The sequence below is a fragment of the Amblyomma maculatum genome, chromosome 2, assembly GCF_055883805.1.
Source record: "Amblyomma maculatum isolate TAMU_Amacu chromosome 2, ASM5588380v1, whole genome shotgun sequence".
Lineage (NCBI taxonomy): Eukaryota > Metazoa > Arthropoda > Arachnida > Ixodida > Ixodidae > Amblyomma > Amblyomma maculatum.
In genome coordinates this window covers 123,575,806-123,602,674 of record NC_139345.1, presented here as the reverse complement: position 1 = coordinate 123,602,674, position 26,869 = coordinate 123,575,806, and the positions used below count along the sequence as shown (strand labels likewise).

Here is a 26,869-nt window from a genome sequence, read left to right as displayed (position 1 = left end):
GAAAGACCATACGTCGGCCGGTTGCTTCCCGACGCCGGTTAGTGGCCGGCATCGCCCCTCGTGCAGGTATCATGCCATGCATTTAATATATCGTGGGCCATGCATATATAACGGGGTAGCACATACAAATGCATCAAGAAAAGCAGTAGCTTTTCTGATGCCATGAAGAAACAAAAGCTGCAGTATTTGGTGAAAAATTTATTTGTCAACAGCGTTCAGAAAAAGCTCGCGATTTGCTTTTTAATAAGCGTGGATATATGACTGCGCGTGTGCCACATATGGAAGATGGGCTTGAGGCTTGGTCTCCTTCTTTTGGCAGCCTGTCGATCACTTGATGTCTGCGACTGGTCGGATCTGCGGCAGGTTCCATCTTGGTCAGCTGTACGAAGACAAGTGTTTTAATGAAATATTTCCTTTTCGCCTAGACTTTTACATTGCAGGCAAATATAGGGTGAAAGGTAGAAAAAATAATGTCTGCTCACTGCCACCAACTGCACTATCACATCAATATATTTTATGCGCTTGACTTCATGCGACCCTACTGAAAACGCATTAGCGCAAAGCCGCAATAGGTAATCAGGATCCGTGAATCCGCGAGAAAGGCGCGATCACTTCGTTTTGCTGGAGTCATGATGTTGCAATTTGAAACCGTAGCGCAGTCAAACCTTATCCTCCCGAAGCGCGTTCTTGAATGCTAATGCTGCAATTTAATAATTCTAGCAAAACCAAGTGTCCGCGCTTGTCATAGAGCGCGTATGAGGGATTCCAACGCGGCTGAACAAACAGTTTCCGCGATATTTACATGAAACCTACAATAAGTTTATTCCGTAGAATACAGCTTAATTTTCTCAAACTAGATGGAACTTTTACAGCAAAAGCGACCGGATATTTAACGATAAGTCATCTGATTTATTTTCGTTATTTAACAACCGAGCATTATTTTAAAAATTCGGCTATTTAGACAGCCCAACTCTTAGAAGCTTATAGAACCCGTTGTAAATTTTTAAAGCTTGAAACAGGTTAGCTGAACACCTCATGAGCATGTAAGCACCAGGAAATAATCCGCACGATGAAAATACAACTGCTTGCCCAGAAAGCAAGCGCACAGAGCAAAATCAATGTGAAACGGCTCAGATCTGTGTGCATCACATATATAATTCCAAAATCCACAAAATGAACGCACTGGCTCACTTACCTTGCCAGCATACCGCATCACTCAATCATCAATTTTCACGTATAGACATCATTACAGCAGCAAAAAAAAAAAAAAAAAATAATAATAATAATAATAAACACGGCATAAACATTGTACTCAGTCCTGGCACGAGCTTGCTTGGCAGCAGCGATGATGCTTGTACAGCTTCTGATCGCTCCTATGGCGAGGGGTGCTGCAATATTTATATCAGTGATAGCATTTGACATTTAACTGGGTTGCATGCGTCCCATCGATGTGAGTCGGATAATCGAATTTTTCAAACAAAATCAGCGCTAATACCTGTCCGGCAAGTGCACCGCCATAAAGAAGTGAAAGGCCAGCGTTTTAGTGTAGAGGAGACCAAGGACTTCGGGCTTCGGCGAAACGAGCTTCCACTGTCGCAGCCAGTTTCCAGATCAGCTGATATCGCCTCCCTGCACGATCAGCGCAAGGCGCGCATACCAATTACAAAATATGCATTTACAGTAACAAGATGCGCATAAGTCTCAAAACAATACATAATTAGTTGCAGTTCATTATCGTATAGAAGAAAATCAGCGCTAATTTGACTTACCTGATGGGTATACATGTCAGTGCATGCACTTCGATATGAAGTGAAAGACGGGCGTTTTGGGGCAGAGGAGATCGGACCTCGGACTGCAGCGAAAAGAGCTAATTCCACCGCCACAGCATCGTTTCCAAGTCGGCTCAGCACGTCTTCCTGCGCAATCAGAGCGAAATGCGCACACATCGATTATAAAAAAAAAAAAAAAAAAATGCACGTAGTAACAAGATGCGCATATATATACGCGCTCCAGAAACAATTGCAGTATATTGTCGTATCGAACAAAATATGTGCTAATTGGACTTACCTGATCGGTATAGTGAGTGTCCCTCCATGTTAAAAGGCGAGCATTTTGGGGCAGGAGATACCGAAGGACCCAGACTGCAAAATGAGCCAATTCTGCCACCGCAGCCAGCCGCAGCCTTGTTTCCAAACGGCTCAGCAAGTCTTCCTGCGCGATCAGCGCCCACACCAATTATATATATATATGAAGAAAGATGCAAGGGGTATATAACAAGACGAACATATGCTCCAAAACAATACATTATTATGTTCAGTATAATATCGAATCTAGCAAAAAGCTCCTCTGATCAAGACCGAAAGATCATGTACTTACGCATGTTTTGGTGAACTTCGGCACGAAGAATCTGTACAAGCGGCTGCAATCATCAGCTGCATATATGGGCTGTTCTTTTCAAACGCTGACTGCACCAGGAGGTTGAGACAGATTGAATTTGCGCGAAATAAAAGCGGACGATAAGATTAGGCAGTACGCATCGCGCCCACACGGAGGCTGGCCGTCGACTGAGTGACGCCGCGGCCGCGCATCTTAGCTCGCGCGGGATGTGTTTTCCCGCCATTTGGACATGTGACCTCAAGAAGGGAGGAGGGGGGGAGAGAAGCTGCAAAAAGCAGCGAGAATCTCCCTGTGTGCGGTGCATGCAATTCTTTTTTTTTTTTTTTTTCGCGCTATCTCTCTCTGCTTCGGCATTCCTGTCGCCCCCCGCGGTAGGGTGCCTCGATGCCTTTCGCCTCCCCGTGGTTCTTTCCGCTTTGCCGCAAGGAAAAGAGATGGGCCGATGGGGGGCAGCGGGTCCCGCGCAGCGAGAAGCAGTTTTCTTTCTTTTTCACGTACTCCCCCTCCCCCCTCCCCTCCCTCGTCGTTCAAGAAGCGTCGAGGTAGTTTCTTTTCTTTTCTTTTTTCTACGGCTTCTGTAAAACCCCCGTCTTGATACCAGCGGCTGTAGTTCTTTGCATGAAAAAAATATGGCTTGGAGTGAATGTATGTAATGTTCTTTTAACCGAATATCTTCCACATAAACCAAGTGTGGGGCAGTAGAACACCTGCAGCTTCATTTAGCCAAAATAGCAAGACCTGGCTACGTATATAGTGTTCAGTAACTTTATCGGAACCGTCTTGGAAACTTTTCCAAGACGGTTAAGTTGCAGAACACTGTATATTATGAGTGCTTTTGCAGAGATTACATAGTCCATGCGGATTTATACTTCCCAAAGCAGTACGTGGGTTATTTAGAGTCCCTCGGGCTGTCATATTAATCGCAAACCACATTTCCGTTTTCGCGTTTGGTTTCCATCATAATGCGGCTTCTGCAGCTCGACTAAAGCCCGTGACTTCGAGCTCAAGCTGGTAAATAACGATTGAATCACATAGTAACTGCTGCAAGTTTCTGACAAAAATATATTTTGTCCATTTGTTCTAGGGATGCATGAAAATCAGTAGAAGGTCGCAGGGCGAAGTGCACCGGATCCGGATGAAAGCTCATAAAAGCTCACCGCCTCTTTTCTTGACCCCGTACGAAATGTAAACTCACGGAGGCTGCGAAACGAATTTAAGGGCGTTTAGGATTGATAGGTTTCGAGGGCACTGGCAAAAGTAATTGACGGTTAACATATAAACCTTAAAGGCACGTGATCTCTTCGGTTTACCGTGGGTTTGCTTAGAGTTATGTTATAGGTTAACTTTATGATGAGGTTGTTTAAATTCAGAGGTTACCATTTAACCATAAAAAAAAAATGGACAATTACATTCGTAGGTTCATAGCAGTTACCGCGCAAATCTTAGGCACTTAATACTAAGTATGCTTCAAACAGACAATCAGCGCCTACCAGTTCACAAATTCAAGCATAAGTTCATGACAACTCGCGATCAACCACAGAGTGTACCATACCCGCCGCGGCTCAATTAGCGCGCGGTTAAAGCGTTATTTCAAAATATGTATAAATAACAGTTAATTTCACCTCCTGTTGCGCAATGTATATTTCTATCAGCAGGCTCAAATGATATAGTGTCAATATATATCATGCACGCGGTATAACTCAATGTTGCATAAAAATAGCTGTTTCAATGATACGAATTTTCCACTTTTCTCCTGCTAAGCCGACTGCCTCATGGAATGTAGAGGGGAAACCTGCGGTATTGCAGGAGACTTTACTTTGATATGGACAATGTTATTTAATGATATATTATAGCAGCAGTGAATACGCGGCTGGGGAAAAGGGGATTCGAGGAACTTTATATATATTCTGGCATTTCATACCATATTTCTGCGTGTGAGGCTGACGTTGAAGAATTTAACAATGTAGACCGCCACTGGTGCAGGAACCGATCGATCCTCGTCATGTTGCGCGGGATTCTCAAAACGCAATCCCTTTGAATTTTCTCAAAAGAACCAAATGTTACTTTTTGCACAATGCTTGTGTTCGCAGGAAGTTACGTTCGACAGGCGAATCGTCCGGGCGATCGGCTCTTTGCGTGCCTTTCATTTTTATTTGAAAACTATCAGGACCACATTTGTGTTCTGGATAAACACAGTCGGCCTCGGCATATTGATATATAAGGAATAAAGCTTTCCTAATCCCCGTGTTTTAACTGAGGCGGGCAAATATTTGTCCCAAGCTGTTCCATTTATCCTCATGTCGGCAATATACCCGAGTTTCGTCTATCGAGAGTGCAGCATATATATGCGAAGCGTTACAGCTCATTTGGTCCAAAAGCCACCTCGCTAACCCGGTTTTCGCTTGAGTATCGTCGAGTTTTGTCTGAAATATTCGGAATGTGGTAGTAAATATGCAGATGCGGTCCAGGTTCCCACCGGGATCTGTGACAGATGCTGCGCCTTTACTTTCCTATAACCAATTTGCAATTAACTGCGGTTGTCCACCGAAATAGAGAGATAGAGAGAAGAATGAGAAGGCGTTGTATCCCGTCAAACGTTAAGGGGAAGCTTGAGCGTCCCCCTAATTTTTATTTCCTTCTTTCAATTATTATTAACTATTCCATCGTACCACTGTGTAAGGTCGTGGAACAATTTACTCTGTGCGACTGCAGACGTGCGTAAGTGCGTGCGTGCGTACGTGCATGAGTCACAATAGTCACACTAGGGATAGATATTAACTCAATAATCTCGGACATCTTGTTCATCCTAAAGTTATAGCTAATTAACGTATGCGCGAAACTTTTGATAAAGCCTAGTGCACACAGGTGCCAACTTTCCCACATCTGTGTTCCTTGATTGTTTATTGATCCAGCCTCCCAATGATACGACCCTGCATGGCTTAGCACGTGTTTTCTTGTGTATTCCTCTTGCAAAGTCAATCTACTTTGATTATATTTTCACTATAGCTAGGTGGTGGCGCCTATTTGGGTTCCGCCTTGTCTTCATTATGCCCTTTGTTGTGCGCTATTGGGTATCCGAGTTAGTGGATCACATAGGTTACGTTGGGCGGCCTTAACTTTTATACTGGCTTGGAAGTAGAAGGCAGATGTTTGTAGTGCATGGTCAGGGGAAGCAGGCGCACGTGTTCGCATAGTTAGAGGAGATGTTCGTAGACGGAGCATGGATAGCCATAGCAGTATCTAATCTCTGCGAAGCGCTCTGCTATTCTGCGCCCCTACACATATGTGCCAAAGGTATGCGAAGTGGGAGACGCCTGTTGCACCCAATCTCCCGCATGCTGTAAGAGACTTTCGGTGGCGCACTGAGTGTGGCGTATTCGATCCCCACCAAATTAAACAGGCTTTACAGCTGGCATATTGATCTGCACTGTATCAACTTTGGTCAGGTCGAGTCTCACACACGTGTCCTTAAGGACTGTGTCGCAGCTTGGACATTCCGCTGCCTAGCGCCGTGAGCTTTTTCGTCGCAAAGTGGAAGGCCGCGCGAAGCGTTCGAACAACGTGTAGTGAAGTCCGTGGGATTGATCATTTGGCAGAATAGGAACGCGGTCGATCGTATTCTTTCGGTGACCCCGTTGTCTACTGTTCCCCATGCTAGTGCGTCTCACCTAGATATAGCCATCTGTTAGCTCTTGGAGAGCAAAGCTTTATCCGGAGGTTGTTGACGCGGCACATCAAACTCAGGAAGGTCACTTGTACATCGAAGTGATTTGAACTCGGTTCTTGTCTTGAAAGACGCAAGCCTGCGGCTCACGCGTATATGTGTGAGCACAAAGGATCGAGCAATCGACTGTCTGGAAATTTGTTAGGTGGTCAGAGCTCCCGAGGGAGTCCTGTTGCAGCTGCGCATTATTGATATACAACGTGTGACCAGAAACTCACTGCATTATATATTTCTTGCCGCTACCTTATATGTTCGGTACTGTTTGCTGTTTTACTGAAACATTATTTATTGTCCCAGTGTGCTTTGCTATTTCCATGTTTATCAATAAGATTTCTTTGGTTCCCTGCTAAGTAAATGGTTGAAGTTCACGCCTATGACGTCATGATCGTTTCTACTCTCTTATCCCGGTACTTTTCAAGCAGAAGTCTTAAGTTTCTGGACCTATGCAGCATTCCTTCCACATGCAGGGCTAGTCTACAAGCGATCTCTCGGCTTAGTACGTACGACAGATAATTCGCTTTAATCCCTTCCGATACATGTTCACGCCTTAAAACTAAAAGTTCTCCATATTATTAGTCTGAAGCCACAACAAAAACCCGAAATTGCGGCAGCTGCTTCAGGAAAGAATTCTTTTCAATTAGCTTCTTTTATTGCGCGTACCTCGTGTAGCTCTCAATAAATATTATTAATTTTCAATCACTCTGTATAACATAGGGGTCTCAAACTCATATTGATATGCAGGATGCGTTGAGAAAATATGTCTCTCGCGGACCAGGAGTGGACAGTAACAAGCAAGAAAATATAGAAGCCATAATTCAAAACAATCTGTAAAACAAAAGCGAAATACTAATAAAATAAATAAAAATCAACTGTATCGTTCCTATGAAACCACACTCCCATTATTGAGCAAAAAGAAAAAAGGAAAAAACAAACAAACAGAAAAACAGAAAAAGCGGAGCATCTTCGATTTTTTTTTTTTTTTTTGTCCAAACGCGCCGGAGGAGCGCGTTACTTCAGGATGGCTTGGCGGAGTTACTGAAAGGATACAGCGGTTGAAAACTATTACAGTCACTTGTCCTGACAATATATAAATGCGAATGAAAAAGAGGTCTGGTTGTCCAGCGCCTAGTTATTGAAGGTAACAAAGTTGACTGTCTTGTAATTTTAACTAATAACGCGCAACTTTGGAAAAGCGCTTGCATTTCCAACATTTCGTTCGCACGTACAGCGTCCTCGCGCGCTCGAGATCGTCTCTTGGTCGCGCTCTACACTTCTGCAACGAACTTGAAAGCACGCACGCACCCACGAGCACAAGCTGCCGAGTCTTCCAAGAACTGTTGACAAGAAGCGGGGGAGGAGAGGGGGTTAGTTTCCGGTGTAGAATCGGACCGCTCGCTGCGAAAATGCGCCCCTCCGACTTCCGAAAAAAAAAAAAAATGAAAAGAGCCGCCCGTCCCACCCCGGCAGGTCGTAAAAGAGGATGAATGGGCCACACGCAAAGAAACAAAACCAAATGACAAGGACGCTGGCCTGTTTTCTCGCGGCTCTTAGCTTTACCAGACTGTTTTGAGAAAAACAGTATGCGATTAATAACCTGGACAATAATCATTTTCCTTCGTTTTTTTTTCTTCATGTATTTGATCGTAAGACAACTTTGTTCGAAAAGAGCTCCTTCAAAAATAGTATACAAATACCACAAAACTGCATGCTCTCTTCAAAGTCGGCGTGTATACATTTCTTCTCTCGCCCAGTCAGGAACGCTCGCCACCAACTTTCGAGCTGCGGGGGTGACACAGTTGCCCCGCCCTTCCCATTTTCCCCCTCTTTTCCGCCCTTCCTTCGAAACGTCCGAGCGTGAGGTCGGTTTTGTTTCGTCCGAGTCTCCCTCCGTGTACGCATTTCTCTTCTCCTGCTGCGAAGTAGTGTTTTTAGAATTTGTCTCTGCTTGCCTGCTGGAGCGTTCGCCGCGGCCAAGGCTTGCCAGTGCCCTACGCATAATTTCTGCCCCCCGTGGGCTTTTTCTCTTCTGTCCGCTTCTTTTATTTTACACAATAGAGTTCTCCTCCCTTACAATGCGAAGTTGCGTCTACTCAAGTGCCCAGCTGCCATATAGCGAATTTCAGTGAGTGATACGGGCTAAATGGGGTGTACGGGAGCTTGTGCGCCAAAAATATAACTGATGTTACATCACCTACAGCTGCGCTTCGTAATAAGCAAACAGTATAATGTATAATGACATGATCTACACATGAAATCGCGGTCACCTTGTGGCGTGCTGTTTATCAGAACTCGGTAAATAATTTTACTAACAGCTATAAGGTTCACTAAAAATGTGAGCGACAAGTTAAACAAACAATAGCATTAATTAATGTAACAAAACATTTACAATAAATAGCATGTATCATTTTGTTCCATACTAAGCGCAAATTACATAACATCGCGAAAAACCAAAGCCGAGTAACAGGCAAATTTAAAAGAAAAAGTAGCAGTCATATGCTCTTCATAACCTTTTTTCAATGTACCGCCTCAACAGTCGGGCCGACGCATTGCCGCACTCTTGCCATTAACCTGGCGCCGTGCCCGGCATTTAGTTCGGCCAAAAAGTCGGGCCAAAGCCCGCTGCGAACTACTTGCCGAAATGGCTAGCGGCTACCTCCGGGCCGACCGCTTGCCGTGGTTTACTAGCCGACTAAGTAGGCTCCCGACCATTTTCCGAACGTCGGCCACACGTAAATGGTCGGCCAAGGATGCTTGGGTGGGTGTGCGATCGCACATCGTCGCACTGCTGCTTCTCTGACATGTAAGTGCAGGTGTCGAAGCTGGCCGCTCGGTCCGTTCGCTGACCGCGTTCGGCAACGCGTAGCGCACATCTGTTAGCATCTCGCTCAGATGGAACACATGGGGACATCTGCAGTGCGGATCGATGTTTGTGTCATGCGCCCTTTGCGCCAACGTAGAGGCATCGTCCATGTAATCCCGAGGAGCTAAACTTTGTCAGGAACATAGTTAAGTCTCTTCAAGCTCGTGTGTTGTGCAGCCAAAGATTGTGCACAGATCCTCACGGCGATCGAGGGTGCACAGTGTCAGCTTGTACAGGAGGCGGGAAGAAGGAACGATCTTGCACCGCAGGCGGCCCTGCGTCGGTATTGTTGGTGACCTCAACAGCAGTCGCGTTAAACTACATTTACACTTCTTTTGTGAGCCGCTTCTGGCTATCACAGAACTGTCACTTGCGGCGTTGAATTTGTTTCCTGTACAAAGTGAGGCATATGTAATGCAGGAAAACTTAATTGTTTTGAGGATTAATATGGGCTCGGAGAAGTGAGAAAAAAATAAAAAAGGCCGAAATTAACCAATAAAACATTTAAGTGAGCGTGCGTGCGAAGGGGGTTTAGGCACATCGTAATATGCAATTAATCATGGTCAGCGTTTTCAGACTTCGCGTTATTGTACTTATTTGTACAATGTAATTTTTGCGACTCGATCGTAATAACTAAGGCATACCGTGCTCTGACTGTAGCAATGGGAGAAAGGGCCATTGTGAAGTATGCTGAAAATATAATATGAGCAACTTGACGACAACATTAGCGCAATATTTTAACATAGTGGTTACTGGCACAAACAAAAGGTATTCTATGTGTAGACATATTCATCCAAAAGCAAACAGTTGAGAGGAGCACCGAAATCGGTTTATGGTTCAGCATATGTTTGCAAACAAAGAAACAAAAAAATTGAGAAATGATGCAGAAGTATATTTAATTATTTGTCTTGAAAAATAAACTGTGAAAGAAATCATTTGGCATAGAGATACTCTGATACATTTATGTGTAGTATTCAGACAATTCATTAGCACACAGCACCTTGCCCAAGAGTGCCATATGGCCATGTACCATGATCAAGGGTGGAATCGCTGCTCCATTATACTCCAAACTACTTTTCCTGCTTCATCCTGCTCCAAAGCTGCTCCAAACGGCTGCCGCAATGTTTTGCTATCAAATGTATCTGAACACGAGAATGATGGCAGTGTACTGGTGCCAGAGGTGTAACACTTATTGCGCTGGGCTTAACACAAATAAAATTTTGGAAACCTATAGAAGCATGAAGCATAATAAATATTTGGCCGCATGTGAACTTAATATGCGCCACAAGCTATTGAAGGGAATTGCAAAAGAATGCTTAGTGCATATGACTTAGCACCTCCTTTCTGCCTTTTGAATCGCCAATGGCATAAACTACCGCTAGCCGCTAGGAAGCTTGTTCTGAAAGTAGTACTGATGAATTCGCTGTGAAAATAGCTCGGTACTTCATCATCAAGCCCTGTTGTCCATGATAAGCATGTCATGCCTACATTAGACAAAAGCACACTTGTACTTTAAGCATTATAGGGTGGTCCAATCACTAGAAAAGCGAAGTAAAGAAGCTGAGATGAAAAGGCTGCTCTTGAGTGCCGTCTATCCTTCCTGAAGGCACTACTGATCAGCACTTGGGAGTTTATCAGCAGGGGCGTAGGATTGAAAAGGATGGGCACAAAATAGCGAACAAAAATATGCTGCTCATTGATGTAAGCTCGAATCTGCAGGTTTTCCCTCTGAATTTAATCCTAGCGCCAGCGGAAATAATCTGAGCGCCGACTGATATAATCTAAGCGCCATGTAATTTAATTCGAATGCCAAGCATTTAATCATAACGCCAGCATATTTAATCCAAGCGCCAACTCGAATAATGTCAGCGCCAACCAATTTAATCCGAGTGCCAACCCAGTTAATACAAGCGCCAGCGAATTTAATCCGGGTGCCAACCAATTTAATCCACATGTGATAAATGAATGTGGTGAAGGGCTCCAAAGCACAAAACATGAATTCCAGAAATAGTAATTGAGATCACATTCCAGACCATGCGACGAGTAAGCATCACATCTGCATGCACTATTTCGCTTTGTTCTTATATTTTTGCAACAACCAAGAACTGCGTGCAGCTGAAAAAAAATGCGGTTTATGACACGTCTCTTGCAGTTTTAGCTTAGACGCATGACAAGTGAATAAATATACCTGTCATCTTCTAATTGTTTGGTTAGGCAATGCTTATCATGGGTTGTCATATGCACTGAATCTGCATGCTGATGGCAAGTGCGGCCTTCACACAACAGCCGGCTTTTTTAGAAATTGCAACCGGCGCGGAAATGTATTTGTGTTTCTAATCATGATTTAACACCACTAGCAGAAAAGGATCAGTGTAACGCACAGTTGGTTTCGGCGTGAAGATTTAGAGTAACAGAGAGCGCGCCCCTGGCCGCGACACGGTAGAGTGAATGAAACTAGGTACAGCGGAGCTTACAACCGAGGCCAGTAATAGCTACTGGCTTCTCACTATGGTCAACTTAGCAGCAGTACTTAATTTGCCTGGGCAGCAATCCTAACGGCGTAGGTTGCCAACAAAATATAAGCACGTACAAGCGCAGAAGTAGCTGACTGAAATGCAATTTTATTTTCTAGGAGACATTAGGCAGGTCTAAGTGTAACTCGGAACGTTTTACATATCGTCTTCATGCAAAGCTGCCCGTATAAAAGAAAAGTTATGGCGGTCATAAGCAGCACACTCTACCCTTTGTATTTGCTGCATAGAGTGTCGGGCAGCGTCGAGCAACAAACTGCGCCGATGGTCCTTTTTAGTCATTCCGGGAGGAGTGATTAGCATCAGGTCTCTCCGCTCGCTGAGGAAAGCTTTGACTTCCGACTTGAACTTCGAAAAGACTTCCTCTATAGGGTTGAAAAACGGGCTGTAAGAAGGCAGCCGCTTGATCAAGTGCGTCTGACTGGCCAGGCTTGCCTGTTCCGCACGACTGTGAGCTGGAGCGTTGTCAAAAATAAAAACCGCTTCAGAACCAGGTTCTTCACTTTCGACAAGGGCTGATATGTCGCTCAAAAATTCATTGAAAACGACCCAGTGAACCTTCTCTACGGCCGTCCAATGAATGACACCATTTGCGGACATCAGGCGAGAATGTTAAGGTTTGCTCCTTTGGTGCCAATCGTCGTCTGCACCGCAGGCTGTTCCTTCACTGCACGGCCGAAGCTCCTTGAACACCATATGTTATAGTTGGTCTCATCGATGTAAAACCTGCACAAGCGAGGTCCTTCACACTGAAACCATTGCGCGTATGTTTTGCGGCTGCGTTTCACGTCGTCTCTGTTGCGGTCAATCGGCCTCTGAGTCATCAACTTCATATCGTAACCGTGCGAATCCAGTAGGCGATCAATGCTACTTGTGCTGATGGCGATTCCCGGCAATTCTTCTTCCATTGCTTGCTTTATTTGCTTTAGCGTGAAAGCAGGGTTGTTATCCACAATATTCTTTAGAGCCGTTACTACCTTATTTCCGAATTTATTCGATGTTCTTCAACGCATCTCTATCGCTCGCTGCAATGGATCTCGCCGTCTTTAAATTGATGCCCAGCGTGTCTGCCAAGTTTTTCACATCTCCTCCACGCCTCGACACTTCGAGAATTCTGGTCCTGTCATGCTCGGAGACTTTGCTGTTCTTTCTTCTTGGTGCACCTGGAGGCTCGAACGGTGGTCCCCGTTTTTGGTGCCCGATTAGGATGTCAGGACACTGCTCGTCAGCTTCCATGGAAGAAAATAATGCGCGTTAAAGTTCATGCAAAATTAATGAAAACACGCAGACTACCACCTGCCTATAGTATACGAGTATGCACCACCACCGTCCGGCTCTACTCCGTCGTGCAAATGCAGACAACAACGCGGCACACACAACAGAGGCGCGAAGATTGCCGCCTGCTTTGAAATCTCTTGTCTTCTGCGTTTCTAGCAGTTTTTGTTTTATGCTCTTGAGAAAACATTTCTATTTCTTGCAAAAGAAAGTACACCTATTTCTAATGGTGGATTCACGTGTCTCTGCTTTCATCCATTCTCCTAACATAGCGCAAAAACAGACGACAATTCGGCACCAAGTAAACAGAGGCGGAAAACTTCTCGTCTGCTCTGGAACTTTTTGGCATTGGCTGTGTAATGTTTGGCTGATGAAATTACATGTAGCTAAATTAGATACGGTTGATTAAAACGTTTTTTAATTGTGTGATAAAATAATTGTGTGTTTCATCAAAGACATTTTAATTCTGTATATATTCTGTAATCAGCAGTGCGCACATTTGTGGGATAAATTGTCCTCTTGGAATATAGAGCCAGTAAGCCACAGCTCTGGGACAATTCAGTATTTCAGTGCCGAGAAAGTGCGTTTGTCATGATATTGACGAAAGTCATCCCATAAGCTGACGCTTCGCTTACTTGTCGCATGGTCTGGAATGTGATCTCAATTTCTATTTATTTCTGGAATTCATGTTTCGTGCTTTGGAGCCCTCCACCACATTCATTTTTCACATGTGGATTAAATTGGTTGGCACCCGGATTAAATTCGCTGGCGCTTGTATTAATTGCGTTGGCACCCGGATTAAATTGGTTGGCGCTGACATTATTCGAGTTGGCGCTTGGATTAAATATGCCGGCGTTATGATTAAATGTTTGGCATTCGAATTAAATTACATGGCGCTTAGATTATATCAGTCGGCGCTCAGATTATTTCCACTGGCGCTAGGAATAAATTCAGAGGGAAAACCTGTAGTGACACTGCTTGAGCACACATAAGTGGTAGACTCCACTTTTGATTAAGTCAAAATAGGCAAAACCTTTAGGCCAAACATGATGTTCAGCTATTCCTAGCACAGTTTATTCCTAATTGTTCCTTAGGTCAGCATCTATTATTTTAAACATATTTACATGTTTTGACCATTTGTCTCTTTTTCAGGGATGCATGCATAGTCGGAAAAGCGTAGAAAGGAATCAAATTAGTGATTTTGGATGTCAGGAATAGAAAACTGCAATTATCAAAGGTTGTTGGCTCAAGAAAAGTGCTCCAAAACATAATTAGATTTCTCCAAGACTTCTATTGCTTCAAAGCTCCTCCAAAATGACATTATCACTGCTCCCTGAGCTGCTCCAAAATGCTGCAGCCTGCTTCCACCCCTGAATGTAACATGCTTAGCTTTCCACTGCAATGTGTTCTGCTGATGCTGCGAAAGAAAACAGTGCCATGGGTTCATGCTAGGACCATTCTAGTGAGCTAAAGTTCCTCCCGTATTTAGGAGAGTTTTTCATAGCTATAGTTTTTCATAAAGGATGAAAATGAGTTCAAGCCAGTTTTCTTATGAATAGCAAACAACTGTACATCATGCGCCAATACATATTGCTCATTAAAAATCTTCCAGTGACTGAAACTAACATGATTCCACATACTATATGGCATGCTGCATATAGTTGAAATGTTAAAATTTGTTAACTGTTTTGCCAATTCTTGAACTGGATGGTTAACCGTTCAGTCCAAATCAAATTATGTGCTTGTGCTCTATATCTTTGTCTCGTAGGTGATAATGAACTTTGTGTGAGTAATGTCAATAGAACTTTCTATGGTTGTCGATAAAATGTTTTATTGACATCATTGTCAGAACTAAATATAAACGCTGGAGATGAGGTTTCAAGTACACCTTCCTGGGGCCAAAAATGTGGTGATACGCATGCCCACATGGCAGTTTTCATAAGCACTCAAACTCATCCTTCCATGGCAAAGAATACATTTCAGTTGCCTCCGCAAAACTAAGTTTCTAGCCACATCAATATAAGTCAGCCTTGTTCACAACACTGGGTGCAGTGATGAAATTAGTTTACCTGAAACGTTAAATGGATGAGGGTACAAGTGTTTACTCATGCCTTAGTTTAGAAAGGGATTTAGCGACAGTACCTGGGGTGTAACATACATGGCATTTTAGAAAATTGATGCCCAGTTGCTGGCTAAAGTAATGTGCATTAGCCACATGCACACATTTAACTAGATCGCTTGGAAGAATGACCTTGAAGTTGAGCTGATAGACCAAACTGTTTCATGTCTGGGTTAGCATTTCTCTGTACGGAATGTGAGGTCGATTAGGGAACTGCAGGGATTATGTTAGCTTGTGATGAACTGTCATTGAGAAGTGAAAAAGCAGGTCTGTTCAGCTGTGTGTGTGTGTGTGTAGATGGGTGTGCTGCGGTGTCGCCTGGAGAGCAAAGCGGAGGCCCTGCTTATCCTCACCCGTGACTTGGAGCAGTGTCAGAGTGAGCGCGACCAGTTCAAGCTCATGGCAGACCAGCTGAGGGAACGGCATGGTGAACTGCGCAAGCGCTTACAGGCATGGGTGCGTGAGGACGGGCACACCTTTCTTGCATTTTCTCTATTTTTCTCACACACATTCCTCATCGTTTCTTTAGAAAATGTGCCTCTGTCTCCCCACATGCTAATGCGTGGAGAACACCTGTTACCACGCTAACATATATACTAGGTGTAGCGGTAGATATTATCTGTCTGCCAAATATATATATGGAGTTATTTATTGTGGGAAATTTGGCAACACAGTCAGGAACGCACAACACAGCTTGCACCAGCGCTGTCTTCCATGTTTCCTTTGTCCCAAGAATTAAGTTACAGCAGCATTTTCGTCATCTTGCAACTGCATATCGTAACACAACAGTGTTCAAGTAGGAGAACAAAATCTTAACTACTATTATACTCGCGTCACACGGCACTTAAAGGTGTTTGAATAAAAAGACACCTTCCCAAAAAGAGTTTCATCTGCGGACGCACGACAGAGTTCAATCGCGTTTCCAGAAGCGGTCTTTCCCGCAAGCAGAGATCACCGATCTTTTTTGCGGCTGGAAAGGGGTAGCCTCTAGCCCAGTGAACACCAATGATTATCTTTTAATAAATAAAATAAGCAAAAGTGAATTTTCGTGTCACGTTTATACATTGTAAAATAGTTTTACGCTTTGCAGAACTTGCTGAAAGATTGCTTAGGTGAAAGAATTTTTGCTTGCTCATGTGACACGGGTATTAGAGACATTTCTTTGAAAAGATGAATGCATTAGTAATATGTAATGAGGCTTTACATATAGAGCTACTTCTCTGAGAAAATGAGTGCTGTAATCCTTTCAGCTGCTCGCACCAAAAGTGAACAGTATACAGCTCTGTGGTCTGAGTGTACTGGCTTCTTGGCCATTAGAAATTCTGGAACGCAGTATGGTAGTGAGAAAGTGTGCTGATGAAATCCTCAGGTACAGGCAAGATACGCCTTTTTAAGTGTTACGAAGTGCTTCGGTCTCAGAACTGTGACCAAGTTACCACAGCTGGAACAAGTGCTAATTTATGTGTGTAGATGAGATACTTGTGCACACAGAGTAGTTGGCATGAGGCTGTTCGCATTTTCCAGGCTGTTAGTCAGTTTGGTGTTGCGCTGCTCTCAACTGTTGTGGTGCTTGCTGCGTCTGCAGAATGACTGCTTGTGGGGAGTTTTATTTCTAAATAGGGAGAAAGGGATTTAGTATAGCGTTAAATCTCATTTATGAGAAGCTATATAGCTAGCTTTTTTGCTTTCTAAACAGAGCAACGTTCCTGAATGATTTTCTGGTGTCTCGACAGCATGAAGTGATGGATAAAACCCATATCGGTCGTAGTGCCATCTTCTTTCTCTGCTGTCTTTACTCCTTTGAGGCCGTTTTGCATTGATTGTTATTGGCTTGCCCAGTTTAGTGCCCTGATAAACTACAGTTGATTCTATCGAGGCCTGACCTCGTTTCTTCTCTGTGAGAAGTGGAGCTTCCAATACAAAACGTATGCATTTACAGTAAAATCTCGTTCAAGGAGGCACAGTTACAAGAGACAGTCGGCTATAAGAGACATTGAAATTGGTTTGGTTAGTTGGTTTTCCTGTTTGCCATATTAACAACATTGCATACAAGAGACACTTGGTTACTAAGGACAACTTTTTCAGGTCCCTAGAGTAAATTCTTCGCTATTTAGAAGAGACACAACCCAGATACGCTCATGCAATGCAGCCAACGCGTGTGCTGCGCTTTAGATTCCCTTAGCTAAATTTTGTTCCATATCAGCATTCTTCTTTTGTTGAAATATGTCAGGAACTGAAAAGAAGGTCCTCCTCGTGATTGGGAAGTCAAAACGACTTCATTGCTTCAGCCACTGGCATCACATTCCTGTCACTTACGAAGCAAACCAGAATGCATATCTATTTATTTCCCTCACCATTCTTTTTCAATCTTTTCCTCCCAAATTCCCCTTCCTACACTGAGTAGCATGCCAGCGAAATCTAAACGCCAGCAAAATTCTCTGTTTTTCTGTTAAAGAGTCTCTCTCACTCTCTCAGAATGCATAAATGACATCCAGCATTTTCTTCTCTTCTCTGCTAAATCTGATTGCAAGATGGAAGCTCCAAATCCTGATTTGCTTCCCTTTGTGGGCAATGCTTCTTGCAACACGAAAGTTCGCTTGCTCGAAGCCAGCAAAAATATTTCCCCCTCTAAACTACCTATCTTCAACCAATAGACCAGGGGATTATGCGCTCTGTCAAATTGCAGTACAGAACAAGTTTGATAGAAATTCTGTTATTTGACATGCAGTATGGCAATACTATAGTAATTGGTGTGAAGTTTGCTGTTCAGGTGATTTCAGGTGCTTGGATTAGCCTGAGAAGCAAAGCTGTGAAAAACTGTTTCAGACAAGCAGGCTTTAAATGTGGTGACATGATGTAAGAAGGGTTATATGTGGATACCGTGGAAAACTTCCTTGAAGATGAAGCTTGGGCGGGCATCCAAGAGACTGCTGAGGTACTGCTGAGAATCTTTTGAGGAATACGTATCTGCAGATGTGGACCTTGTGTGCTCCAAAGAGCTTACAGAGCATGCAATTCTCGCACAAGTGGATGGCATATGTGCCATAGAGAATGAACCTGAGGCGAAGGAAGTGGATGACAATGAGGATGTTGCAGGGAAAAAAAATGTCGGCATTTAAGGCTGATGATCATATAAGAGCGCTTAATTCAAAGGTATTGTGAGCAACAGAAAGGCTTGCAAAGCGAAGTGCTTTACCTTCAGAAGTTGAGAAGGAAGCTAATACACTGTGCACACACAAAAAGACATACTACTATGAAGGACCTCTTTAAGCCATTATGAACAATTTTCTTTTAATGTGCGTTAATGCACACATGCTGATGTGCAATAAACTTATGTACATAATGCTTTTAGAATTTTTGGTTACAAGAGACCTTGGTCACAAGAGATCTTTTTTAGGTGCCTTGAGTGTCTAGTAACAAGGTTTTACTGTTTGTATGATGTGGCAAATTTTGTGCAACCTTTTACATACGCTTATTCTTCCATCATGCAGTAAGCTTAATAGCAATGTAGAATGAACTGTTCACAACTTCAAGAATGGCATCAAAATGTATGTGCATATCTCTGATGAGTGGAAATGGCATTTCGAGGTCACCACGGTTCACAGAAGAAAATCAGCTACAATAGCTTATCAAAGCAGCCCATTCTTTGATTGATCAGTTTTTCTTCCTGTGTCACCCATAACAGTTATGCTTTGCTAACATGTCTTCTAATGTAAAAGCATGCTGAACTGGGCAAGTTCGTTCTGCTTCATGGTTGAACTTCGTTGCAAAATGAGAATGTTCACACGCTTGTTTGAGGTCATTGAAGTCCCAATGGAGCAACAGCAGTCACTTAGAAAACACCTTGAACACCCTGACCCATTTTGCGTTGTTTTTTGCCCATTTGTCTTTCCTTTGCTTGGCAGTGACAGCTCACTTGACCATAATGAATGGAAAATATGTTCCACATTTCGCAAACAGTTGTCAGCCTTGCAAAACATTCCCATATTTGCATGTTTGCAACCTGTCTTCTTGATGAGTCTGAAAACTTGCAGGTACATACTTCAGCAGCGATAACAAAGGACTTGTGAAGCAGGGGATGGCTCCCATTTTGTAGCTGAACATATACAAGACTTAACACTGAGGCTTGTTTCATCATACTATTTGAAAAAAATTCAAGGCAATTTCATTTGTAGAGATAGCAAGATTAGGGTAAGCTTTTAGAATTTGAAAGAGAAATTGCAGTGACATGCAGGAACAAAGTTTAACTGTGAAAATATGCACATTAGCAGTGCATGAATTCTATTTGGGTTACACATAAGTGCTAAGGGGGCAGATTGCATTACGAAATCATTTGGCATGATGGCTTGTTTCAAAACTTGTGCAGGGCCCCACAGTGGCAAGTGTGTATGATGCCAGGAACCTCAAAGGCCAGACAGAGAAGGTGAGCCTGTTATGCCAACAGTTTTCAACAAGAGCATTTCAAGCAGTTGGATGAAGTATTATGGCAGCTGGTATAGCTGCTATTGATTTTAAACAATTGAGTCTTAAATTTATGGGACGCCCTTTAGCTAAATAGCTACACATTGTACTGGGACGTTCACTTTTTTCGTCTCTGACATCTCTGAAAGTGCATTGCTTAATCACAAGTGTAGAGAGTTTCAACTGTTATTATTAACTGTATACGAACAATGTGCAATGCTGAAATTTACTCGTATTTCCTAGCTTGATTAGCATGCAGCATTACATGTTTAAAATAACACAAGAACTAAGCTACTTAGAACCAAATAAGCCAAGGGCATTAAAAAAGGAAAGCCTATAACTGGCATAGCAGTAAACTAGGTTACCAGGAAAACTAGGGTTTAAAACGCTTTGAAATGCAATACATTGGGTGTGAATGGCAGAGGTGCTACTAATGAGCTGCCCATTTTTGTCACTTATGTCCTGCTTTCTTTGCAAAGTACTCCTTGAGAACCAGAAAGTGGATATCCATATTTGATGCTAGTGTTCCAATTTTTTTTTTTTGTCATCTTCTCACTCAAATTGCAAGTGTCATTTAAGGGAGAGTACTGTTTCAAAGTACAGTCAAAGCAAAGCAAATTACTTTTGTCGTTGATGTACATTAACAGGAAGCTTTTCATTCGAAATGGCCGAGATGACAGAGGTGTGCTGTCATGCGTGCACATTGGATGTTGTTATTCACATTGGGTTTGTTAAATGCCTGTTATTGTGGAAGGTATAGTGTGTCTATTGGTAGGCAGAGAAACAGCTAAAGGGACAGGGGCACGAACCAACCTATCGTGCTCTTAAAAAGAAGAAAAGCAGGCTGCCTATTTGTTGCAGAGCCTAGCCCAGCTGCTTTGTGACCTGAAGGAGCAGAACCGGCGGCTGCAGTCGGAGAATGAGTCTCTCGCCCAGAAACTCCGAGAAGCTCTGGAAGATGGCAAGGCACGAGACTTCCCGTCTTTGCATATACTGCTGAGCTAGCAGCTACTGTTGCTGTCAGGCAGTGTGCATGATTACTGCTTGCCACTACTTCCTCGTGCCTGCAAAAGCCAAGGCATCTCAACATATAGCTTGATGCAGTTGTATGTAGCGCGAACACAGCATAGCGGATACAAAATTGTTGTCAGAGCTTTATACGTCTGGCGAAGCATAAAACTGCACGGGTAGTCCCAGCGGATTACTCATTGATTTTGCTGGCCTTGTGCTTACCATAAATGCAGGCATTTACTCTATGGTTAATGTTTATATTGTTTTTAAGTTTACGTCTCAGAATTAGTTTTAAAGCTAAAATGGTGCTTTCTGCGTCCAGTGTGGTTTAAGTTATCTGCGAATCTTTTCCGCTTTTATGGGTTTCACCTTTCTCTTGCTTTTCTTTATTGGGTAATGATTTGACTCAAACGTTAATATTTGTATATGTTGTTTTTCCTTCCGCTTTGCATTTAATGCTCTTTATTCCAATAATCAACACACGACAACATTCCCGTAAATGTCAACAGTATGAATAATAAAAAAAAAAAAAGTTTGCCTTGCACTTTGAGACTGTTCGCTCCTTTAAATGCTATATATATGTGTATATATATATATATATATATATATATATATATATAACATGACTAATCATTACGCCATTTGTTCAATGGTTGAACTAGCAGACGGTGAGAGTGAGCACACTGTTGTCTCACTTTCCATCACGTTTTCTAGTGCTTGGCAGCATACTTTCACAGCACTCCTGCTTCATAGGATTTTTGCCGTTTTATCTGTCTACGTAAGCAGTGCCATCTCTTTTGCTTTTTGTGGATCAAAGAGTTCTAGACTTCCGTCTGAGACGTAAGTTTACGTCTCAGAATTAGTTTTAAAGCTAAAATGGTGCTTTCTGCGTCCAGTGTGGTTTAAGTTGCTTTCTGCGTCCAGTGTGGTTTAAGTTATCTGCGAATCTTTTCCGCTTTTATGGGTTTCACCTTTCTCTTGCTTTTCTTTATTGGGTAATGATTTGACTCAAACGTTAATATTTGTATATGTTGTTTTTCCTTCCGCTTTGCATTTAATGCTCTTTATTCCAATAATCAACACACGACAACATTCCCGTAAATGTCAACAGTATGAATAATAAAAAAAAAAAGTTTGCCTTGCACTCTGAGACTGTTCGCTCCTTTAAATGCTATATATATGTGTATATATATATATATATATATATATATATATATATATATATATATATATATATAACATGACTAATCATTACGCCATTTGTTCAATGGTTGAACTAGCAGACGGTGAGAGTGAGCACACTGTTGTCTCACTTTCCATCACGTTTTCTAGTGCTTGGCAGCATACTTTCACAGCACTCCTGCTTCATAGGATTTTTGCCGTTTTATCTGTCTACGTAAGCAGTGCCATCTCTTTTGCTTTTTGTGGATCAAAGAGTTCTAGACTTCCGTACTGCAGTACCTGATACTTCACATTCCTCTTTTTTGGATTTGAAAAGGCCATTTTATTTTCTGATAAAGCTTTAAAAATTCTGAATCTTGGGAAGCCAGCAGTTATTGTTGGGGTCATTGTGAGCCTCAATATTAGCTCACAGTTTTTGCCTTAAAATATATTCTAGGAAACAGGTTGCAACAGCCACATTTCCTTTGCATGGGAGCACTCTTGTTGACAACAACAACCAGGTCCCGTACCTAAAAGCCTTTCATGTGCAGTGTGCACGACTGTGAGTGCCTGCGTGTCTTTCTGTGTGCGTGCAGCTGTTACGGGAACAGCTCCAGGAGCAGGGACGCAGCCGCCTAGTGACCGAGCCCTGTGCCCAATGCTCTGCCAGGCAGGACCGGCAGGAACTGGTGCGACAGCTGGAGGTGCTGCAGTCACGGGTCAGTGACCTTTTGCCGCAGTGCGCAGAGGTGCACCTGAGTGTCTTGGGAATTCTATCTCTGCTTAAAGATTTTGTTTGTTTCTTATTATATGAATGTCATACAGGTATTTTTCACAACCTTGCGAGGTGTTCAGTGTAGGAGCCCAGCCGCTTAAGAAACACTAACTTTCCACATCTTTTCTTGCACAGCACTTCAATGTGTCTTCTTTACAAGGCCACTCTGTGCATTCGTGCCTAACCTCTTCTTCCCTCTCCGGAGCTGCACCAATTGAAAACAGACCAACAAATCGCCCCACACATGAGCAGCTAGCTTGTATTGGTGGCAGGTGCAAATAACAGGTGGAGAACCCTGCCTGGCAGTTTGCATGCACAGTTGGCACCTTAAGGAAGTAAACAGTACCCTGTGCACTGACTCGCATTTGTTTTCGAATAGTTTTCTGTGTACTCACCAGATAGCGCCACTCCTTGTGACAAAGGACTGAACAGTACCTTAACAGCTGTAGTGCAGAGGGAAAAGCCAGACGAAAATAGGCTGCAAGACCACAAACTTTTCAACTGTGCACGTTTCCACCACATATGCGAACTACCCACAAGGTCACACATGGAAAATGCTGATGGTCCGAGAGGGTTTCTCAGAGCATTCACACATTAGTTCTCGTTTCCGCTCATGCAGCTTGTGTAGCTGTGACGTCTGTGGCTTGCAGTGCTTGATGCTCGAGGGAGACCTGCAAGCGGTGCTAGACGAGAAGGAAGAGCTGGTGCGGGCAGGAGATGCGTACCGTCACAAGGTGGACCGTCTCAACCTGCAGTTGAACCATGCCCTGCGCGGGGGTGGGGACTACGTGCCCCTGGACGTCGATGCCCTGCTCATGGAGAACAGGTGGCCCTCTCTCTTACTCTGCCCGCCACTTTGAGAAGGGTAGACAAATGCCGGAGTTGATGAAGTGGAATTTTTCAGCGTAGACAATATAATTTCCTGATGGGAGAGCAAGCAGCAGGCCTAGATGGGATGAAGGCCTCCATTGTATGATTACTAGTGACAAAAAAAAGAAAGCAAGGCTCACAGATAGTGCAGTCAACAAGGCCAAACTTGTATTTAATTTATGAGTGCATCTGTGTGGTTTGCAAAGGGCTGGTACATGAGAGAGGATATAACTCATGGCTTTCCACATACAATTTGGCAGTTTGAGCCAACGTTTATAGATCCTTTTCAATTCCGCATCTCCTCGGCACGCCCGCAGGGAACAGGCGGCCCGCGGCTGCTCCCGCCACCGCGGCGCTATTGTCAACCTTTGCGCCAGGGAAGAGCATCGTCTGCTACAAAAGCGCCGCGCGCCATTCTGCTTACCAAACTGCTCTTAAACGTTGCTCGCGCTTTGTGGCGTCATTATCTGCTTTATGGACTTGAGTGCCGTGACAGTAAGGACGATTGCTGCTTAGAAAAAAATGGGCGTCTGTGATAATTATCGCTTTGGGCAAAATAGTCACTTTCTTGCGTGTGCATTTCACCTTGTGCTCCAACACTTAACGGTGATTCAATCTTGCCAGTCGTGTTCGGTGCTCAGCGATATGCGAGTACTCCGGTCAAAAAATCATCGGCGTAGTAGTTGTAGTCCGCACCACGCTTCGGAAATAATAGGCGGACTGAGTAAAATAAATCGTACCATGGTAATCCTTAGTTCTAGTGATTGATGACCGATTGGTTTGTGGTAGACGATAGTCAGCAAAATCACTGAAGCTAATTGAACGGAGAATTAAAGGAATTGATAATATATGTATATGAAAAATGGGGGTTCAATGGTGTCAGAATGCTCAGAATGAAAGACAATGCTCTATATAATAAGTAAATTTCAGAGAGTGCAATTGTTCGATTAAATAATTAAAATAGCTGAAAAAATGAAAACTACATAGGAGGTGTACTGCTGAGAATGGAAATGCAGTGTTAGCAGGTGCTAAGTATCGGTGAGTAAAAACTGTAAAAATAAAAAAATATGAAAAAGTGACAAGCATTGTCTGTATGTGCGAAATGCTAGAGTCTTAACAGCGGAGCATCAGTGTTCTCCTTATTTTTAGATTTTCCGACGTGACCTAGGTAGGTTGCCTTAGAAGCGAGTGCGTGCTCACTATGCTCACTCCTTTTTCTTCACGTTCTGTACAAATGAATGTTTTCCTCATTATTTTTTTTTAGCAATAACAGACACGCCACCCCGAAAAAATATTTGCGAGGCGTACATTTGAAGCCTCTGACAGTTGATGCCATTTGAACCCAAGGCTTGAGGGGATTAAAGGACTGCCTTATAAAAGATCGACAGACCTCATGTTATTGAGAGATATTTTAACCTGGCAGGTCTTGTATACTTTTACTATAAGAGCTTTTGGCGCTTTCTTTGCCCCCTTTCCCACGTTGGTTAATTTTTTTTTTTTTCTGCTGGCTAAAACGGCACTAATCAGCCAGCCTCTTCAAATTACAGCAGCAAAGAGCGCTTTTTTCATGGGTTAATGTAATGCACTTTATATTTTCTGAACCTTCATTATTTTCAAAGGCTTTACACCCTTTTATCTTTAATAAGAAATTCATCCTGTCTGAAGTAGGCAGTCCCTCCACTGTTAAAGGTCCAACAAGCCTTGCATAGTTTCCAAAACGTGCACAATCGTCTCTACATCTCTTAGCGAAGTGATCGTCAGATCCATATGGGCATATGGGTCGACACCAGTTGTCCGCTGCCAGATATTCCACAACTAATGACTTTGCAGACTGCGGCACTAGATCTTAGTAATATTCCTGCATAAAAAAAATAAGCCTATGATCAATGCACTTTTTCATCCAGAGCTGCCGGTCTCCAAGTAACCATAAAGCGCTAATTTTTTCACCATCAGTTGATTAAATTTCACTCGGCTGATTTACTCGGTATCTTCCGCACATCGCTTTGCGTTGTGCCACTGAGTGCAACTTTGGTGGCTCTTCTTTTTAGATTTTTGCTGTTCTTGATGTAGACACGTATAATGTAGATGATTAGGTCATATGATAGGAAATGCATGACGCCTGAGGGACCATGCCACTCGCTAGATTTTGACCACTTCGGCGAACACATGTTTGTAGAATTTAGCAAATATCCTCTTCCCAGAAGTGTGTGTTGCACACGCTTCATGCTGTTCTCAACAATTTGGCTCTCCGGGGTACCGTTTTCTTCCAGTTGCAAGGCAAACGGCCATTTGGCGATGGAGAGAAGTGTCTTAATTCTCCCAGCTACGCTGGTTCCTGCAGGAATATTATGGCTCAAAACGCATTTTTGTTTCCTCAGTCCTGACACATTCTGAAAAAAAAAATAGCTGAAAGATGCCACCTACCTTCTGAATGATTATTTTCAAAAGTTTGCACTCGATAGACGTCCGTCAGCGCATGGTACTTAATTGTAAATTGATTAATAATTCATGGCCAATGCCGGCACCCACATTAAACTGCAGGGTAACTTGCAGTACAGCTGAGGATTCGCAGGCACGCGCACAAAAAAACAGGATATTTGTATGAAAAAAAACAACACTAAATTAGTGCACGCAGCTACTGCAGCATCAGTCGCGCTGCGATCTCAGTGCCTAGGCGCAAAGCGCAGGCGCTTTTGGAGGCGCAGTTTCAGAACTGAAAAGGATTTATAAACGATAGTTTGAGCAATAAATGACCACGATGACTTGCCGCTGACTTGTATGTCAGATAGGCACAGCTGACCGTGACACCTGTGGTACACTCTGGTTTGTGCAACAATGCCTAATTTGTGTGGCATCAGCAACAGTGATCACCTAAGATGATGGCTGAAGATTGAACCAAAACTTAGCATTTAATCAATAAACATCAGGTCCTCTCCCTGTGTGAAATCTGAGCTTAAACTAACCAACACGTAGACTATCAGGAAAACAAATAGTATTCCTTTTCTGGAAAGCACTCCACTGGTAAGGGCACCTATGCATTGACTTATGCTAATGTGCAGCCATGCCTTTTGCAGTTTAGGAAATGCAGCAATCAGCTGGCCACCTTGGTCAACACAGTGTTTTTCACCCAGGTACATGCATGAGCGCCTGCAGCTTGCCCAGGAAGAGAAGGCACTGCTCACAGCATCGCTCAACAAGTTCAAGGTGAGTAGTTAGGACCCCAAAACATGTGTGTTGTGGCTGTTTTGTGGCGAAAAAGGCCAGTTGGCATTTGATCAGTTTCTGAGGCAACAGGCTGGTTTGTGGCTAAAAAGTCCAGTTTGCATTTGATCAGTTTCTAAGTCAACAGCTTTAAAAACTATTACTAGGTGATGGGCTGTTTGTTGCTAAAAAGTCCAGTTTGCATTTCATCAGTTTCTAAGGCGACGGCCTTAAAAACTATTACTAGGTGACAGGCTGTTTTATGGATAAAAGGCCAGTTTGCATTTGATCAGTTTCTAAGGCAACAGCCTTAAAAAATATTACTAGGCGACGCTAAAAAGTCCAGTTTGCAATTGACCTGTTTTTAAGGCAACAGCTTTAAAAACTATTACTAGGCGGCAGAAAGTTAGGTGGGTGGATGAGGTTAAGAAGTTCGCAGGGGTCAAGTGGATGCAGCTAGCACAGAACCGGGTTAATTGGAGAA

At 43.2% G+C, this 26,869-nt stretch overlaps 1 protein-coding gene and 1 long non-coding RNA gene across 10 annotated transcripts in view; one reads left to right on the top strand and one right to left on the bottom strand.

Annotated features, from left to right (window-relative positions):
* Positions 1–26,869, top strand: part of LOC146199758 (coiled-coil domain-containing protein 149) — a 41,249-nt gene that overhangs the window by 555 nt on the left and 13,825 nt on the right. For 2 of the 8 annotated variants that reach the window (XM_084595230.1, XM_084595227.1), the window contains exons 2-7: positions 15,204–15,362; positions 19,273–19,329; positions 20,211–20,333; positions 22,136–22,258; positions 22,965–23,140; positions 26,316–26,388. In XM_084595230.1, coding sequence (XP_084451356.1) covers positions 15,204–15,362; positions 19,273–19,329; positions 20,211–20,333; positions 22,136–22,258; positions 22,965–23,140; positions 26,316–26,388 — 711 coding nt within the window. Of the gene's footprint in view, positions 1–8,900; positions 8,922–15,203; positions 15,363–19,272; positions 19,330–20,210; positions 20,334–22,135; positions 22,259–22,964; positions 23,141–26,315; positions 26,389–26,869 lie in introns of those variants that run through there. The other 6 variants (XM_084595229.1, XM_084595228.1, XM_084595234.1 and 3 more) reach the window with 6 other exon arrangements.
* On the bottom strand, positions 186–2,898 carry LOC146199759 (uncharacterized). 2 transcript variants are annotated; one of them, XR_014705115.1, is made up of 5 exons: positions 2,377–2,898; positions 2,068–2,207; positions 1,770–1,916; positions 1,496–1,629; positions 186–379 (listed from the first exon to the last, which is right to left on the bottom strand). It is a non-coding gene; the product is annotated as an uncharacterized LOC146199759 (long non-coding RNA). The 2 variants fall into 2 exon arrangements; XR_014705114.1 differs by having other exon boundaries at positions 2,068–2,211; positions 2,377–2,897.